Source organism: Chrysochloris asiatica, unplaced genomic scaffold, assembly GCF_000296735.1.
Source record: "Chrysochloris asiatica unplaced genomic scaffold, ChrAsi1.0 scaffold00261, whole genome shotgun sequence".
Lineage (NCBI taxonomy): Eukaryota > Metazoa > Chordata > Mammalia > Afrosoricida > Chrysochloridae > Chrysochloris > Chrysochloris asiatica.
The window spans coordinates 1,620,429-1,637,235 of record NW_006408779.1 but is presented as its reverse complement, the minus strand read 5'-3'; the positions used below and the strand labels follow the sequence as shown (position 1 = coordinate 1,637,235).

The 16,807-nt window shown below is 42.4% G+C and overlaps 1 protein-coding gene across 1 annotated transcript in view; it reads right to left on the bottom strand.

The window, feature by feature from the left end:
- PIWIL1 (piwi-like RNA-mediated gene silencing 1) overlaps positions 1-16,807 on the bottom strand; it is a 52,786-nt gene that overhangs the window by 24,623 nt on the left and 11,356 nt on the right. The window contains exons 3-8 of the mRNA XM_006874060.1: positions 8,150-8,275; positions 7,428-7,642; positions 7,003-7,124; positions 5,626-5,706; positions 4,753-4,950; positions 3,931-4,042 (exon numbers count right to left, since the gene is read on the bottom strand). Of these exons, the coding sequence (XP_006874122.1) occupies positions 3,931-4,042; positions 4,753-4,950; positions 5,626-5,706; positions 7,003-7,124; positions 7,428-7,642; positions 8,150-8,275 (854 nt within the window). The remainder of the gene's footprint in view (positions 1-3,930; positions 4,043-4,752; positions 4,951-5,625; positions 5,707-7,002; positions 7,125-7,427; positions 7,643-8,149; positions 8,276-16,807) is intronic.

The following is a 16,807-nucleotide window of genomic DNA, read 5'->3' as shown; positions in this document are numbered from 1 at the left end:
GTTTCAATCTGCTGTGCGTAAATAAGGTTGGTAACGACTGGATGGCACCTAACAACAAGCACTGTAGCAAGCATGATGTGGCTCTCCAGGAAATGGTCCCTCCTGATTAACATACTCAAAGGATGAGAGACAACCTCTGACTACCAGGACTCCTTGTTTTAAAAAGGAAGCAACTTTCACCAGGTGAAGTATGGCTTTGATACACACCATTTGTAGGTATGAACACTTCGTGTCTATGAACGTTGTGTACTGACATTCAAATGATTATCAGTTCTGTTACCTGTCATGTACAGAAACTCCTGTTTTCAAATGCACTTAGATCTGTCTGCACTTACCAAACAACAATCTTGATTCTATCAATATCCTTTAAAGAAACTGCAAGATAGAATTTTGCAACACCAATGACTTACTCATTGCAAATACCTTCTTTAAATAACATATAGGTGACTATCTACACACACGGACCTCACCAGATGGAATACACAGTAATGAAACTGACTCTATCTGTGGGAACAGACAGTGGAGAAGCTCAGTATCATCGGCCAAAACAAGGCCAGGGGCCAAGTGTGGAACAGACTACCAACTGCAACCCTGTAAAGGGTTTCAAGGAGCAGGTGATGAATCTGAACTGCCAACCTTGTGGTCAGTTGTCATTGTTGTTGGGTGCCACTGAGTCAGTACAGACTCATGGTGATCCTACGCACAACACACCAAACATCTAACATGTTTATTATATCCTTTCTTTTTTAACTGACTAACCACCCACTGTGTTCATCCCAAAGGCCCTTCTCTCTCCTGCTGAATCTTTTCTAGATAAGGGTGAGTCAAAGCACTGTGGTAGTATCATACTGTTGTCAGGTGTTGTCGAGTTGGTTCCAACTCTTAGTAATTGTTATTTAATAAAAATATCAAACTCAAGCTATAGTTTCTTGACCTCTCCCCTCCATCTAAGTCTCTACACTTCTGAAGGTGGTGCTTCCATCTCTCTAAGCCTTCCCCAGAGAGTTCTGCGTGAAGACATTACACCACATCAAAACAGCAGTTTGGACATTCCTGACAGAATCAAATCATGTTCCTTTTATATGTTCTTTGAGTTTGTGGAACAAAAAGCAGCCTGAAAGGACAAGATCAGGACTGTACGGTGAACAGGGTTGGGTTTCCCATTCTCCTAAGACATCCCTGGCTACCCTCAAAGAACGAGTAGGTGCACTACATTGTTATTATTAGGAAAAATTCTTAAGATACAACTTTCCTGGCTTTTTTCTCACAAATGTGGTTTTCATTTCACTTCTTCCTAATAAAGTCTTTGTGATTTTTGAGTAAAAATATCAAGATGGCCCATTTAGATTCCCAAAAATCAGTCTTCATAACCCTCTCAGCTAGGTTTTTTGCCTTGAGCATCACTGAATCCTGGTGTGGCGCTGTGGGTTAATGCGCCAGACTGCAAACCTGTTTGAACTGCAAGGTTGGCGGTTGAAGCTCACCAGCTGCTCCTTGGAAAGCCTATACAGGGTCGCTATGGGTCAGAATCAACTCGACGGCACTTCACAACAACATCACTGTACATGGAGCAAAGCCCCTCAGATGTCACCATTTTGATTGGAATTGTTAAGGCAGTCTTAAGAGAGTAAGACAATGACCTAGCCTCGATGGCTTGATAATCACAACTCAACTACAGGAAGATTAACAATTTTTGATAAAGGAAACAAGTATAAATTGCTACACTTTGATGAACCTGACCTATTCTTATGGATGTAATAACTCAAAATACTATCTGGTAGGAAAGGAGTCTTCACATCAAGTATCAATCCTATCCCATCTGTGTACAGGGTTGATAGGGATGGGCAACTTAGACATTGGCTACCTAAAATAGGGAGGGGGGAGTGATAAAGGCATGAAGTGACTAGCTTACAAGTTTTAAAAGGGAGTTTAGTTTAAGAGTGTGCAGGGAAAGGTAGAGACCCCACTGAATAGTTTCATCTTGTCTAGATGGGTCTGGTCAAAAGAAGATGGGGGTAAGATTCTTAGGATTCAATAGTAATTGTTACCATGACTAATTGCGACTGTCACAATTGTAAAAATGTAGAAGTTTTATAACAAAAAGGGGGGAGAAGTTAATTTTACAGTCCAGGAACAGAGGACCCTAGGACAATCAAGGGAGAAGAGCATGAGCTGAATGTGGCACCTTATCCAGAGAAGCAGCGACACCAGACATGGAGGCAGAGATGAGGACATAGAGAAAATGAGCAGCTGAGGACTCTGGAGTCAAGGAAAGAGAAGGGCTGTGTGCTGGCAGCCAAGAGGTAAGCTTCCAGAAATGTGCCCTTTGGATGTTTAAGTTAGTTTGCATACCTGAGCTGTTTTTGCGTACATCCCGCAACACACACATTAAAAAAAAAACAGTGGGAATGGAAGCAAATACTGTTGAATGATGATGCGTGGAGGAGATTGTAATCATTGCAATGGAACGATGAGTATAAAACTGATGTTCTCCCACGTAAACGATCACTCAGTTCACAGTAAAAACAAAAAATATTCAAAAAAAAAAGAAAGAAAGACTAAGACAAATATATTTCCGAGAGACTTGTCTGCAGCTGACCACTGACCCCGAGACGGTTCACATAATTGGTCTGGAACATACCTGGCCCTGATCACCTGGAGCCCCAGCAGCAGAGTGTTTGCTGTACCCTTGTCTTACCTTCAACCTAAGTCAGAACTTATCATCAAAGTCGCACTTCTACTGGGAAGCTCTAAAGATGTCTTGATTCCTGTATCTCAGCCCACCCCCTTTCAATGAATCCTATCTCTGGGTTGTAAGACCCACACCAGTAATTATGCCAAGAGGCTCCCACACAAGGAGTAGTGCAGGTAGAAGGTCATGTGGCTACAAGCAAGGGGGCCACCAGAAGAACAGCCTGTATCTCTGGGGGAACGTAGATGTCTGTAACAACACAGGAGTGTGGGAGGCCACCTAAGCATTTTGGGTATCATCAGATTTGTGCAAGTTTGAAACAAGGTCAGAAAGCAGCAGATAAGAATGCCCAGTGATGAGTTGGTAAAGTTAGAGAATCAGATTGTGAAGACAACAACAGCCACTCAGAAAAGAGAACCAAAAGAATCTCCAATAACAAGGTCGAGGGGTGGCAGTGGACAACTAGTTAGATACAGAAAGGTAGGGCAGAGACACAAGGACATCTACAGCTTGAATTCGTTTCCTTGCTCATTTATTTCTCCAACAGCTGAGTGTCTACTGAGCACCAGGCCCTGGACCCACAAACAAACAGCAGTACCCACGCTTCGAGGAGCTGGCACATGTGAGCTACAGGCAGGCAAGTCCTGGAGTGGCACTGTAGCAGCACTGGACAGCTAAGCTCAAGGTCAGCAGTTCAAACCTATCACATGCTCCCTGGAAACCCCACCAAGGATCACTATGAGTTGGAACCAACTTGAGGACATTTCACACCACCATGACCACACATTGTGTCTCAGACATGAAGGGAGAGAGGAGATGTGAGGTCACCTAGAGGTTGGCACTGTGGTGAATGCACTGAACTGCAAAGTTTGTTTGAACTGCAAGGTCTGCGGTTCAAGCTCACCAGCTGCTTCTCAGAAGCCTAGACAGGGTTGCTATGGGTTGGGCCTAATTCAACACCTTTTAACAGCAACAACAACAGGCAAACATCAGGGGCCTGAGGCACAGCAGTCAGAGAAGGGAGAGCTTCCTGAGCAAGTGAGACAGCGAGCACTCTTTGGGCTGGTGTACCCCGTTATCATAAGTACTTGTCCTCCCTGTACTGAACTTCAGCCTTATACAACAAAGGCACCATTTCCACTATCCAACACTTGTTAGCAAATGCAACTGATAATACTGCAGTATTCCCTAAAAACTCCCTATTTCATGGTAGAAAGAAAAAAACATGAATTTCATACCTTTCTGTAATACTCTAAAAAGCTGACTTCAGAGCCATCGGCCTTCTTAAAAGTACTCTTTGGATTCTGGTCCCAGTCAATATCATCGATTCTGTATGTCTTATTGTTATACCTGTGAAATGAGTGGGATTTGGTTTGTGATTAAAACATGGTAATAGAGAAACTAAACTGCATGTAGCCTTCAAAAATATGATTTTAAATCACCTACTAAAACCCATGAGATGCAAAGAGGAAGGATTTCTTGCAAGATGCTAGATGGGTGGAGAAATGACTGTATTTATCAGAAGATAAAAACCCAAAGGAAAAAACATCATTAGATACTTGTCCTTTCCAGGTTAATTAAGTACATTCCCCCAAACACAGCTCTTACTTAAGAAAGATGACAAGTACCTGTGTCGGGTCCCCCATTTTCAAGCTGTTCCCAACGCTCAACTGTAAAACCCACTTCCCATCTAACATTGTTGTCAAGGTGGCACTGACACACAGCAACTCTGTATAGGGTTTCCAAGGAGCAGCTGGTGGGTTTGAACTGCTGACCTGCAGTCTAGTGTTTATCCTACATTGGTGGATGAGAACTACCCATCTAACCTTGTTAAATGCTGCTTGAGTCAGTTTCAACTCATAGCCACCCTGTTTAGGGTTTCCGATGAGCATTTTGTGAGTTTGAACCGCCAACCTTGCAGGGTTCAAACCGAACGTGTGGTCAAGTGCTTATCCTGCAGTGCCCACACCAGGACACTCCCATCTAACTTTGGAGGACTAGATTGCCATATGATCTTCAAACTTGTAAAATGACTGTTTCACATGAGAAAGCAATCTTACTTGGTAAGAACAATTAAACCTATTAGCTCTTTAGAAACTTGTTCTTGAAATTTATGTTCTTCAGTTTGATGGTACAGGTTGAACATGAAGTCTAACACGGTTTCACTTCGGAGGACTTTGTGGCTGACATCAGTGCAGAGCATGATGTTGTTTTCATATTGAAGAATCGAGGTCGTGAAGCCTGGCCAAATCACCAACCTGTCAAGTGGAAGTGAACACAAGACCTCCATGAGCACCCAAGACATGCCTTCCATGTACCAAGTTGAGTTTTTCACCTTAATTATCCAGGTCGAAGTTAAAATATGAGGGGGCTTCACAAAGTTCACAGAAAAATGGTGGTGAAAGGTAACAAAATATCCCTACAAACTTTTAAAGCTTCCTCCTATTTGTGATTGAGCCAGTTTACTTATTTCTAGGTTTGATGTGGAACCAGAAAAATACATTCAACAATGGAATTCACCTGGTAACTCATTACTACTAATGCCAATGGATATTCACTGGTTTTATGAAGCTATTCTTAACACTGCCTAAGAGTTGACATAGTTGCCAATCTGATTGTTAAGTCCTTAAATTACTGTTATTAATTAGTTGTATGTCATCTTAACACAGTACATTAACTTTTGAAATAATCATTGTGAGCTTCTGACCTATTTTATTATCTGTGAGCAAGACAAAGGTTCAGGGTTGGATGATTTCTGTGTCTCCAGCAACCTGTAAGTATCATGTGGTTGGTTTTTAATCCAAATCTTTTAGTGTATTCCTTGCTATACCATTTAAAAGCCACAGTACTAAATTTGATCATTTCCAATTAGATTGTTACTTTCCCTTTGTAATTAAGCCTAAGGAATATGAACCTTTTCCCTTCATACCAACCTATGATTTGGAATATCAATCGGGTCACTTGGGTTATAGTAATTCCTTCCAATTTGTTGTAAATTCATGATCTTCAAAAGCCTAGAAATTAAAAAAGGTCAGAATGGTTAAAGAGGACTGACCACTGGTCATTCTCTCTAACATTCCTCTCAGAATGCATGTTGTATAGAGCAGACCTGAGCCTACGACCAGGCCAAATCTGGCCTCCCTGCTGTTTACACATGGCCAGTGAACTAAACATGGCTTTCATCCTCTTAACTGACTGAACAAGAATCAAAAGATGACTTTCATGACATGTCAGTGTCCATTAACATTTTACTGAAACTCATTCACTAACTGTCTGAGACTGATTTCACCCTGTAACAGTAACATCAAATACTTTCAACAGGGACAGTATGGTCTACTACATGCTAGCTGGTCCAGAATCACAAAAAAGTCAATCACATTAATTCAAGCAAACCAAACACACTCAAACTGCTATTGAATGACTTTTGCTCCACAAGCCTACAGGACAGACTAGGACTGCCCCTCACAACCATGACCTTTCTGCTATCCATGAAGCACTTTAAACACAGTACCACCACAGTTCCTTAAATCAATTCCAACAAGTAGCTAGCAAAGAGAGCCGCCTTGTTTGCAATGACAGAGAGCTTATGACGAAGCTATACAAGTCCATTAGACATTAATCCCATTCATGACAACTATCAACAATGCAATGCCAGCGTCACTCTCACTCCAGACTGCTGCCAAGGCAGGACTGTGGGTTTAGAGTACATAGTGTCCACGCTAAGAGTCAATGACAGAGCATGCGATGTGTGTCCTGGGATGGACAGTAAGACCTGAGTAGCTTTAATCTGCCCCTCTTTCAAACCAAACAGGTGTGTGGCATGTGTGGTCAGAAGCTGTGATCAAGGCTAGTCCTTGGTCACCTTCATATACATCAATACGAGGGAGCAGGTATATGGCGGTGCACAATTCCAGGGAACTGGAAGTGTTATAGGCATAGGTGGATATACAGTTAGTAAGGCCGAAGGACCAGGCAAACCAGGTTTCAGGGGTAGATGGATAATACATTACTGTACCATTGTAAGCTAAGGGTGGAAGAAATAGGACAAGAAACAAAGTTAATGATAAGCTCCTGAGTGTGTATATTCCTACTATAAATTCAGATAGTATTGCTAGGATCCAATGTCAAAACAATTAAATAACAACACAATACTGCTCAAAGCAAAAAAAAAATTACGTTGTATTAGTAGCAAACCACATCTTAAAACAATGACAATCCAGAGGAACCCGACAATCTTAACCACCATCTCTGAATCTAAGTGACAGTTCCTTCCACTTTTCTGTCTGAAAATTCTTAAAATACTCCCAAACCTCCTGAAAATGATATTGTAGAACTGCAAACATGTTGGAGACGTGGGTGGAAGCTCATTTGTTAATGTGATAGTTATCTTCACGTGCTCTCCGTTTCTGGTCTGACTAAACACTTCCGTGACCTGAAAAAGGAGGAGGAAAACCAAAATTTTAACTGCTAAAAGAAAACTATGGGCACAATCCCAGCAATAATTTCAGGTACAGAAACATTTCAACTGGGCTTAGAGAACAAGCTCCCTGTGTCCATATCACACGTCAGTAAAAGTTACTCAGGGGGATTTGAGTGATACCGTCTTATATTACAAGTCATACAAGAGACGCCTAGGGTCTTCTCTACAAACCACTATAGCGACCCTATATTGTAGCAGTTTTGCTTTTACGTGGAAGTTCCCCCTCCCCACACCCATGCCAATATCTGAAATAACCTTGTGTTGCAGTCTTTTAGGTAAAAACAATATTGTTCCATCAAAAGCATGACACCTTCCGATTAAATCTTCATGTTGAAAGAGAAGAGCTGACCGAAGTCTTCTGGCTTCCATTAGGGGGTTATAGTCAATGTGATATTGATATAAGGCCCATTGGGGGCGGGATGTCAATCGAAAATGGTTAGTGCTTAGCTTTACTATAATACCAGAAGAACCTGTAAAAACAAACAAGTCAGAGTCCATTAACAAAAACAAGTTTATTCTTCCCTGCAGCCTTTGCTACCAGAACAATGCAGAGAGTCTGCAAAGAGATGGCTAAGAGCAGTAGACAACGTAAGAGCTAGCATCACTCAACTCAGGGCCACTATCCTGCCAGTCACTCAGGTGACTGCTTAAAGCTGTATGTAGATGAATACCAAACCCTCACACTAGAGGGAATTTAACAAAAACCTAGCAAATCTCTTCATGGCAAACAATTTTAAAGAAACAATATTGATCTATGTTAATATTTCATAAAAAAAAAGATTTCAGGGCAGTTGAAGTCATTTATGACCCACTTCACGAAAGCCAGCAAGGAATAAAAGGAGCAGATAGCACATGAGCCCTTCCCTGGTGACCCACCATGTGAAACACACGGCAAAAGCCAAATGCCTCCACTGAACACCCTGAGCACGCACTTGAGCAGTGATCCGGGAGCGCTGCATTCTTCTTAAGGGACTCACCTGTTTTTGACTCTTTCACATGTTCAAGGTTCTGTCTTGTGTTCACTCCGAGGTCATGAAAGTCTCTGCGGCGGCCTCCTCTTTCTGCTAACGACAGCTCCTGAAATCCAGCCGAGATCAGGACCTCTGTAGCAGGAACCATAAGACAAGAATGACACCAGTCCCCACAACACTGCCCCTACAAGGACCAGAGGCTGCTGCTGCACAGAAGACAATGCCTGACACAGCCATCCACATGGCCCGGCTCTCTGCTGGCCAAAATGAAGGAGTTCCCATGAAGCCTTTATCGCCACCAGCTGAGGCAAGCTCAGTGCTCCTTGTCATTGTTGTTAAGTACCATCCAGTGGATTCTGGCTTGTAATGACCCTGCCTGGGGCTTTCCAAGGAGTGAGTGGTGGGTTTGACGAGCAGACCTGTAAAGTGTTTCTCCTGGAGGCCACACCAGGACTCCCCTCCAGTGCTCCCTTTACAAGGGGCAGACTCACCTTGACTGCAGCAATTAAACCACCTCTATGGTCTCAACATCCAGGCTGAAAATAATGCCTTCTCTCAAACATCAAGACAAGAGATTCAAGCAGTCAGGAATTTTTATTTGACTAAAAATTAGCGCCTTGTGTTATACAATCTGGTAGCAATGAAGAGTCAGGCACAGCATCCTTTACTTGCCGTAATTTATCAGGATACATTTACAGCCACTGGAATTAGCAGTTTACAAAGGTTAACTCAACAAACCAGATTTAAAATGTTACCCAATCCAGCATCACACCAAGTCTATTCCAACTTCAGGGACCCCACAGAACAGAGTGAAATGGCCGCACAGGTTTCCCAGAACTGCAAACTGCCTCACCTTTCTTCCATTGAGCAGCGGTGAGATTTGGGATTTGAACGCTGACTTTTCAATTAGAAGACCAACACTAAACCCAGTACACACCACCAGTTCTCACCACTGAAGGCTCTTAAGGGCCAGCACTGCTCCAAGTCAAGAGGTCTTGAAGCACTTACTAATGGAGATTGAAGACTACAGACACATCCAGTATGGATGGATGTTCATTTGAAGTGCTGCTGAGTAGGGTCCCACTCACAGCAACCCAGAATAGAGTTTCCGAGGAGCAACTGGTGTGTTTGAACTGCTGCCTTGGTGGTTCACAGTCCTGTGCTGATCTAACAGCATCACTCAGAAGTCCTTTAAAGTGATTAGACCTCAACAGAAAGACAACAAAAATCTTTACAGCTGGATCAATAGGCAACACAATGACAAACGATGAAAATAATGAGGGTGCCAAAGACTTCATTTCACTTGGATCCACTATCAGTGGCCACAGAAGCAGCAATCAAGAAATCAAACAATGGAACTTGCAGAAAGATGGTGGACAAGGCTGATAGACATGCTTGCAAGACCCTCTCCTTGGCTAACAGATCATGCTAGTAAACCTTCTATAAGAAAGACACAGAAAACCAAGTGAAACAAATTCATGTGATAATCTGGGAATGCTGAGATTCACAGGGAAGGAGAGCATAGTGGACTGAATACTGACCGGGAAAGGACACAGAAGGACTGGATCAACTGTTGCTGGGCTGACACACTGCAGACACCTTCAACGTTTCAAAGCAGCATTCCATCCAGACAGCAGCTAACTAGCACAATCGCACACTGCTGCCTACCAACAACAAAGGTACAGTCCACCCTCCTGGTGAAGAAGTGTGGGCAACCCCATTGTCACCCACGCAGAGTTGAGTGACACCCAGGCCTGGCGCATCTGGAGGAATGTGGACTCATCAGACATCACAACACTCAGCGCTGGGGCCTAGGCTACCTGAGTGGGCGAAGACTTCCTTCCATAGACAGCTGCTTGGCTCTCAGCTGCCCCTGGAGCCCTAAAGAGGTCCTGTGGGGACAACACCACAGTCTCAGCCAACCTTTGAGGCAGCAAGAACGACTTCCAGGACCAGGTGTTCTGACCCCAGACACCATCTAGGCAGCCAGGATCTCTGTCGAAGACTGACTCCGCCTTCCCCAACCCACAAACGAGCCCCTTAGTTGGCAGAGGGCACCAGACCATACTGGTATGCATGGACCACCACTCACACTTTTCTCCTTCTAGAATCTGCCCCCACACCCCATTTTTCTCCTTTCCTGTTTTTCTCTGTTCTTTCCCTTCTATTGTTTTTATATCCTTTCTTTCTCTGCTTTTGCATGCCTAAGAACACACCAACACTATCTTCATTTACATACAACAGTACCACAATATCTGAGAGACAATAATTTCAGTTCATATGAAGAAGCAGGACAGAGTGGTTCAAACAAGTGACCAAAATACAGGGCAGATAATCCTTCTGAAGAAGAAATGGTAAAGACATATCATTGCTGATGTCCTATGGATCTTCGCTGGAAGCAGAGAACATCAGAAAGATATCCTCTGCCATGTTTACCTGTGCGTTATTGACTACAGAAAGGCTTTCGATTGTGTGGATCATGACAAGCTATGGATGACATTGTGAAGTATGAGTATTCCAGAACACTTAATTGTGCTCATGAGCAATCTGTACCTGGACCAAGAGGCTGTTCAAACAGAACATGGGAACACTGAATGGTTTAAAATTAAGAAAGGTGTGTGACAGGGTTGTATTCTTTCACCATACTTATTCAACCTGTATCCTGAGCAAATAATCCAAGAAGCTGGGTTCTATGAAGAAAAACGTGTCATCAGGATTGGAGGAAGACTCATTAACAATGTGTGATATACAGATGATACAACCTTGCTTGCTGAGAGTGAAGAGGACTTAAAACATTCACTAATGAAGATCAAAGAGCACAGCCTTCGGTATGGATTACATCTCAATGTAAAGAAAACAAAAATCCTCACCACGGGACCAATAAACATTCTTATCAACGGAGAAAAGTTTGAAGTTGTTCAAGGACTTCATTCTTCTTGGATCAACTATTAACACTCACGGAAGCCACAGTCAAGAAATCAAACGACGTATTGCATTAGGCAAATATGCTGCACAAGACCTTTTTAAAGTGTTGAAGAGCAAAGATGTCAGCTTAAGGACTAAGGTGTGCCTGACCCAAGCCATGGTATTTTCAGTAACCTCATATGCATGTGAAAGCTGGACAGTGAATAAAGAAGACCATAGAAGAATTGATGCTTTTGAGTTATGGTGTTGGTGGAGAATATTGAAAGTGCCATGGGCTGCCAAAAGAACCAATAGATCCATTTTGGAAGAAGAGCAGCCAGAGTGCTCCTTGGAGGCCAAATGGCCAAACTTCCATCTCTCAAACTTTGGACATATTGTCAGGAGGGACCAGTTGCTGGAGAAGGCTATCATGTTAGCTAAGGTGGATGGTCAGAGAAAAAGAGAAAGACGCTCCAATGAGATAGATTGGCAAAGTGGTGACATTGATGGACTCAACCGTGGCAACCGTATTGAGTTTGGCTGAGGATCGGGCAGTGTTTGGGTCAGTCTGCTGTGCATAGGGTCGCTAGGAGTCGTTGCCGATTCAATGGCACCTAACAACAAATAACCTGATAAGGAAGTCATAAGGATGATACTCAGGTACCTTCATTAGAGCATGACTGCAGCCACTTTAAGAACTTTAGTTGAGCACTGCCTGAGACATGCCACACACAACCACCAATCCCTTTTATCCTGTTCTTGTTCTTTTGTTGTTAAGCACCACTGAATCAGTTCTGACTCACAGCAACTCTGTGAAGGGTTCCTGAGAATCAGCTGGTGGTTGTCAGTCCAGTGCTGATCCTACAGCACCACACCAGGAGTCCAGTGATCTCATAAGTATATACTTTTATAATATTAATAGTTGCCTAGGCTTAAAGCTGGGTGCCCCTTTTTTGTGTGACCTCTGAAAAGAATTATCTCCCCAGACAAAGAGGAACCAGGAGAGCTACCCTTTGAAATGCTTGTCAGAGAACCCAATCACCTTATCACCTTGTGAACTGATGTGGCTATCAGATAAAGGTTGTAGCCCACCTGCATGTGTAACTAGTGCTTAACAAAAGGTATTTCCTCAGACACCATATCTCTAGTGCAGGTGTCCCTGGAGCTGAGCAAGCAGGCTTCCTGATAAGAAATTCATTTCTATTTCTTTGCTTATCTGAGATGTTTGTGAATTGGACTCCATCACTTCAGGGTGTCAGACCCAAACTCATGAGCTGAAATTCAATGGATTGAAAGATTTAAAAAAAGCTTCAGACAAAAAAAATCAAGGGAAGCAGAAAAAACATTTAGAAGAATTCCGGGGGAAAATAACCCAAAAAAACAAACTGACAAATATAAAATTAGAAACTATACATAAACAGCAGATAGAAATCTAGAAGAATAATACTGAGTTCAGAAATCTAATACAATGAAAGGGCTAAGGAGTAGAAGTGACTCAATGGAAGGCTGAGTTAGTGAGGATGAATACAAACCTCACAATGTTAATCTGTCAGAGAAACAATCAGAAAAACACAAAGGTAAAAAAAATAAAACCTAAGAATTACGCAGGACACCATTAACAAGAAAAATAACAAGTGTGACCATAACTGTAGTTCAGGAAGAAATTAAAAAGAAAAAGAAACCAGAGAAATTTATCCAAGAGTTCTAAGAAGAAAACTTTGCTAATATAATGAAAGCCAAAAAGATAAGCATCCAAGAGAGACCTCCAGAGAAAATCACAATCAAACTCTCCGAAACTAAAGATGTTGAAAGAATCCTGAGAACAGCTGAAAAACAACACAAAGGAACCTACAAAGGAGCACTAGTAAGACTTAACTCTGACTGCTCAGCAGGAACCATGCACCCTGCAGGCAAGGAGGCAATGGGCTGCCACATACAATCCAATTCTGAAAGGAAAACTTGTCAACCCAGAATTACACACATCTCCTTAAGTAGGACTACAAAATTAGGGCATTTGCAGATAAACAAAAATTAAAGGCATTGGTAAAAACCAGACCAACTTTATAAAACAAATATTAAGAGTTTATTCAGACAGAGAACCATTAACTGCATGCAACCAACAAACAGATTAGCATACATGCATGGTAACACCACCCAGAAGTCACCCCAGATATCAATGGTACCCAAAGTAAAACAAGCCGACAGGACTGAAAATAGGGAAATCAGAGGCATCGATCTGTAAATGAAGTCAGTTACAAAGTTGAGATAGAGAATAAACTGCATTATTTACAAGACTTACAAATGGTGAGGAAGTCAAGTAAATTTCAAGGTTGAACAGATTATTTTGAACTTGGGAAGAAATTGATCAGTTACAGAGTACCCTGGAAGAAAATTAATAATCTTTCTCATCAAAATAAAAATAAAATCGTAAAGATTTAATAAAACAGCAGCAATGAAGACAAGAAAATTCACAAACACAAGGAACTCAGCACAGAAAATTATGTGAACAAAAAAATCCACGAGCAACAAACACACACAACACCCCAAACTTACCCCCCCAAAAAACCCACACAAAAACAACAGCAAAGTAACCACAATAAGCTCACCAACTAGTAATAGTTACACTGAAGCTACATGGATTAAATACACCAGTCAAGAGGTAGGTTAGCAGAAAAGGATTATAAACAGGACTCATAAATATTCTGTCTACAAGACATCATTTTCAATCACCTCATATGCATTCAGAAGCTGCACCATGAATAAAGGATGACTGATGAAGAATGTATGCATTTAGATTATGGTGTTGGTGAAAAACATTAACTATACCATGGACCACCACTGCTTGCATGTCAGTCTGCTGTACTGTGGTGCGTGGTTTGTTGCTGTGATGCTGAAAGCTAGGCCACCGGGATGTCAAACAGCAGCAGAGTCACCCATGGTAGACAGGTTTCAGGGGAGCTCCCAGATTAAGAGAGACTAAGGAAGAAGGAGAACCTGACTACCGGATGTTTAAGTCATTGAAAACCTTATGAATCAGATCATTAGAAAATTCCCAACAAAAAGGTCCATGCCCAGACAGCGTCACAGGTGAATTCTATCAAATAGTCAGAAAAGAACGGACACCAAACAAGTTATTACAGCATATACAAAGGATAAAAACTCCCAAACTCATTTCATGAAATGAGCATAACCCTAAAATCCAAATCAGGCAAGATAACACTAAAAAAATTATACACCATTATCTCTCATGAAATAGTTGAAAAATTCTTCCCCAAATCCTAGCCAACAGGATCCAGCAACATTACAAATAAAATACTATGACCTTTTTTTTCCCCTCCCGGTTCCGGACTGCAGCCAGGGGAGCCAGGTAGGGAATGCTCCAGTGAGAAGGGAGGGGGATCTCACGAAGGAAACGTTCATATAGCAAACCCACAGCTTCTGAACTATCATAAGATCTAGGACTTCAGTTTCCCGAACTTGCATTTTTGAAAAAATCATGCTACTAAGGAAAATACGGGCATCTTAAGACTCTCGCCCACAGACTGGCGGAAGCTCCAGCGACTACCCCGCCCCTGCAGAGTTTAGAGGGTGGGGCTAAAGCCAGCCCATTCAGAAAGTGGCATTTCCAGCAAAAAAAAACAACACCTACACAAACAAATCCACAAGAAACTACACAACTTTCCCCCCAAATTTCCCCGCCCCAGCTTAAGAGCTCAGCGCGTGCATCAAGCAGGACAGTTTACCCACCGCATAGAGAGAGGAAGTGGTGCGGCAACTTTTGACGTCACCTGCCGGCCCAAATCTGAAGCCGTGTATCTGAGCCGGGGCAGGGCACTTTGCCTTACTCCCAGGTAGCAGCATGGAACTTCCAGCTATTGTTCTAGCAATAGAAAGCAACCGTAAACCCGCAGCACAATAGGACTCAAACATTCCAAGGTTTGCACTGTGCACACGCAAATAACCGCAAACAACTGGACCAGGCTTCTGAGGCAGTGCATCCGAGCCTGGGCGGGACACATGGCCTTTCTCCCAGGGAGCAGATTAAAGTCTCTGGCTATCAACCTTGCAATCCACAGCTGGGCTGCTGCCTGAGTTCGCTGGGCAGGACAAACTCAAGGCAATCTATAAAACCCCAGAAGATCAGGTCTCAACCATCCCAAGATTGGTGCTGAGCACATGCAGACAACTGACAATCAGAGACAAAAAATAGTGGTCGATCTTTCTCCCATTAACTGCTCACCTATACGGCAGTGGCTAGAGGAGAGTCCTGAAAGAGGGGTCACCCCACCCCTGCTGGAGGCTTCTATTTGCACACACACTGATGGTGTAGCTTTTGGTCCTTTTGATCACACATCTTTCCTGGAGGTGGGAGCTTTTCCTCCCTACATCACCTAAGAAGAGGCAGCAATCGTGGCCATATAGCAAGCTATAAGCATACACCATAATCCTCCACCACTAAGTCAAGACCTAACAACACCTGCTACGCATTACAGGCACAATAAGGGAAACCGATCTTCCGATCATATTAATAATAAAATAATAATAACCATGATGAATAAAAAACAAACATTATGGAAACATATCCAAAACCAGAAGAGAACAGCTGATGCAAATGAGCTGGAGACAGAAAAAGGCTTTATAGAGGAGGAGGAGCGGGTTCTGGATATGCCTGAGAGGGAATTCAGAAAAATGGTATGGAAACAAATTCAAATACTCTGAAAAGGAGTCGAGGAAAATAAGGAAGAAGTAAGGAAAGTACTGCAGGAACAATCAAATAGGATTGACACAGCATTGGAAACAATTCAAAACCTGCAAAAAGATGTCCAGGTGATCAATAATATGATATCAGAAATAGACAATAGGCTGAAAGGGGAAAGGAGCAGACTAGAAGAGATAGAAGCCAGAACTAGCGAACTAGAAGACAAATCTCTCAGTACTGCTAAGGTAGAAGAGGAAGCAGCTAAAAGGATAAAGCAATCTGAAGAGAGTCTAAGATTCATGCTGGATAACAAGAAGAGGAATAATGTAAGAATTATTGGCATTCAGGAACAAGAAGAAGCAGAGAAGTCCACAGAGGAGATAGTTGAAGAGCTTCTGCAAGAAAATTTCCCTAACATCTTAAAAGATGAGAAGATAAACATTCAAGAAGCCCAATGTACCCCGCCCCCAGGAAGGATAGACCCCAAAAGAAAGTCCCCAAGACATACAATAATCAAGCTCTCCAATATCAAAGAAAAGGAAAGAATACTAAAAGCAGGCAAGAAGGCAATGGGGAGATATATACAAAACCCTGCAAGAAAAAAAACTGTCAACCAAGAATCGTCCATCCAGCAAAACTATCAATCAAATACAATGGTGCGATCAAAACATTCGAGGATAAACAGAATCTGAGAGATTTTATCAAAACCAACCCAGCACTTGAAAACATCCTAAAGGGAGTTCTGTGGACAGAGAACCAACAAGAACAGACAACAAATAGAGATTGACAGGTATGGCAACACCACCTGGAACACAGCCAACAGATAGCAGAGTCCAGAACAAAACTAGACTACAACAACAAACTCAAAGGAGTGGAGAGATCAACTGAAGGCCCAAAACATACCAATATCAAAGAAGGGACAAACACAGCAACAGAAGCCAAGGTGGTGAGGATGCCAGGTAAATTACAGGTTACAATGGAATATCCTAAATGCAGAGAAAAGTCAGTAGACTACAAGGTAACCCCAAAGAAAGTTAACACTCCAGAACATATCATAAAAA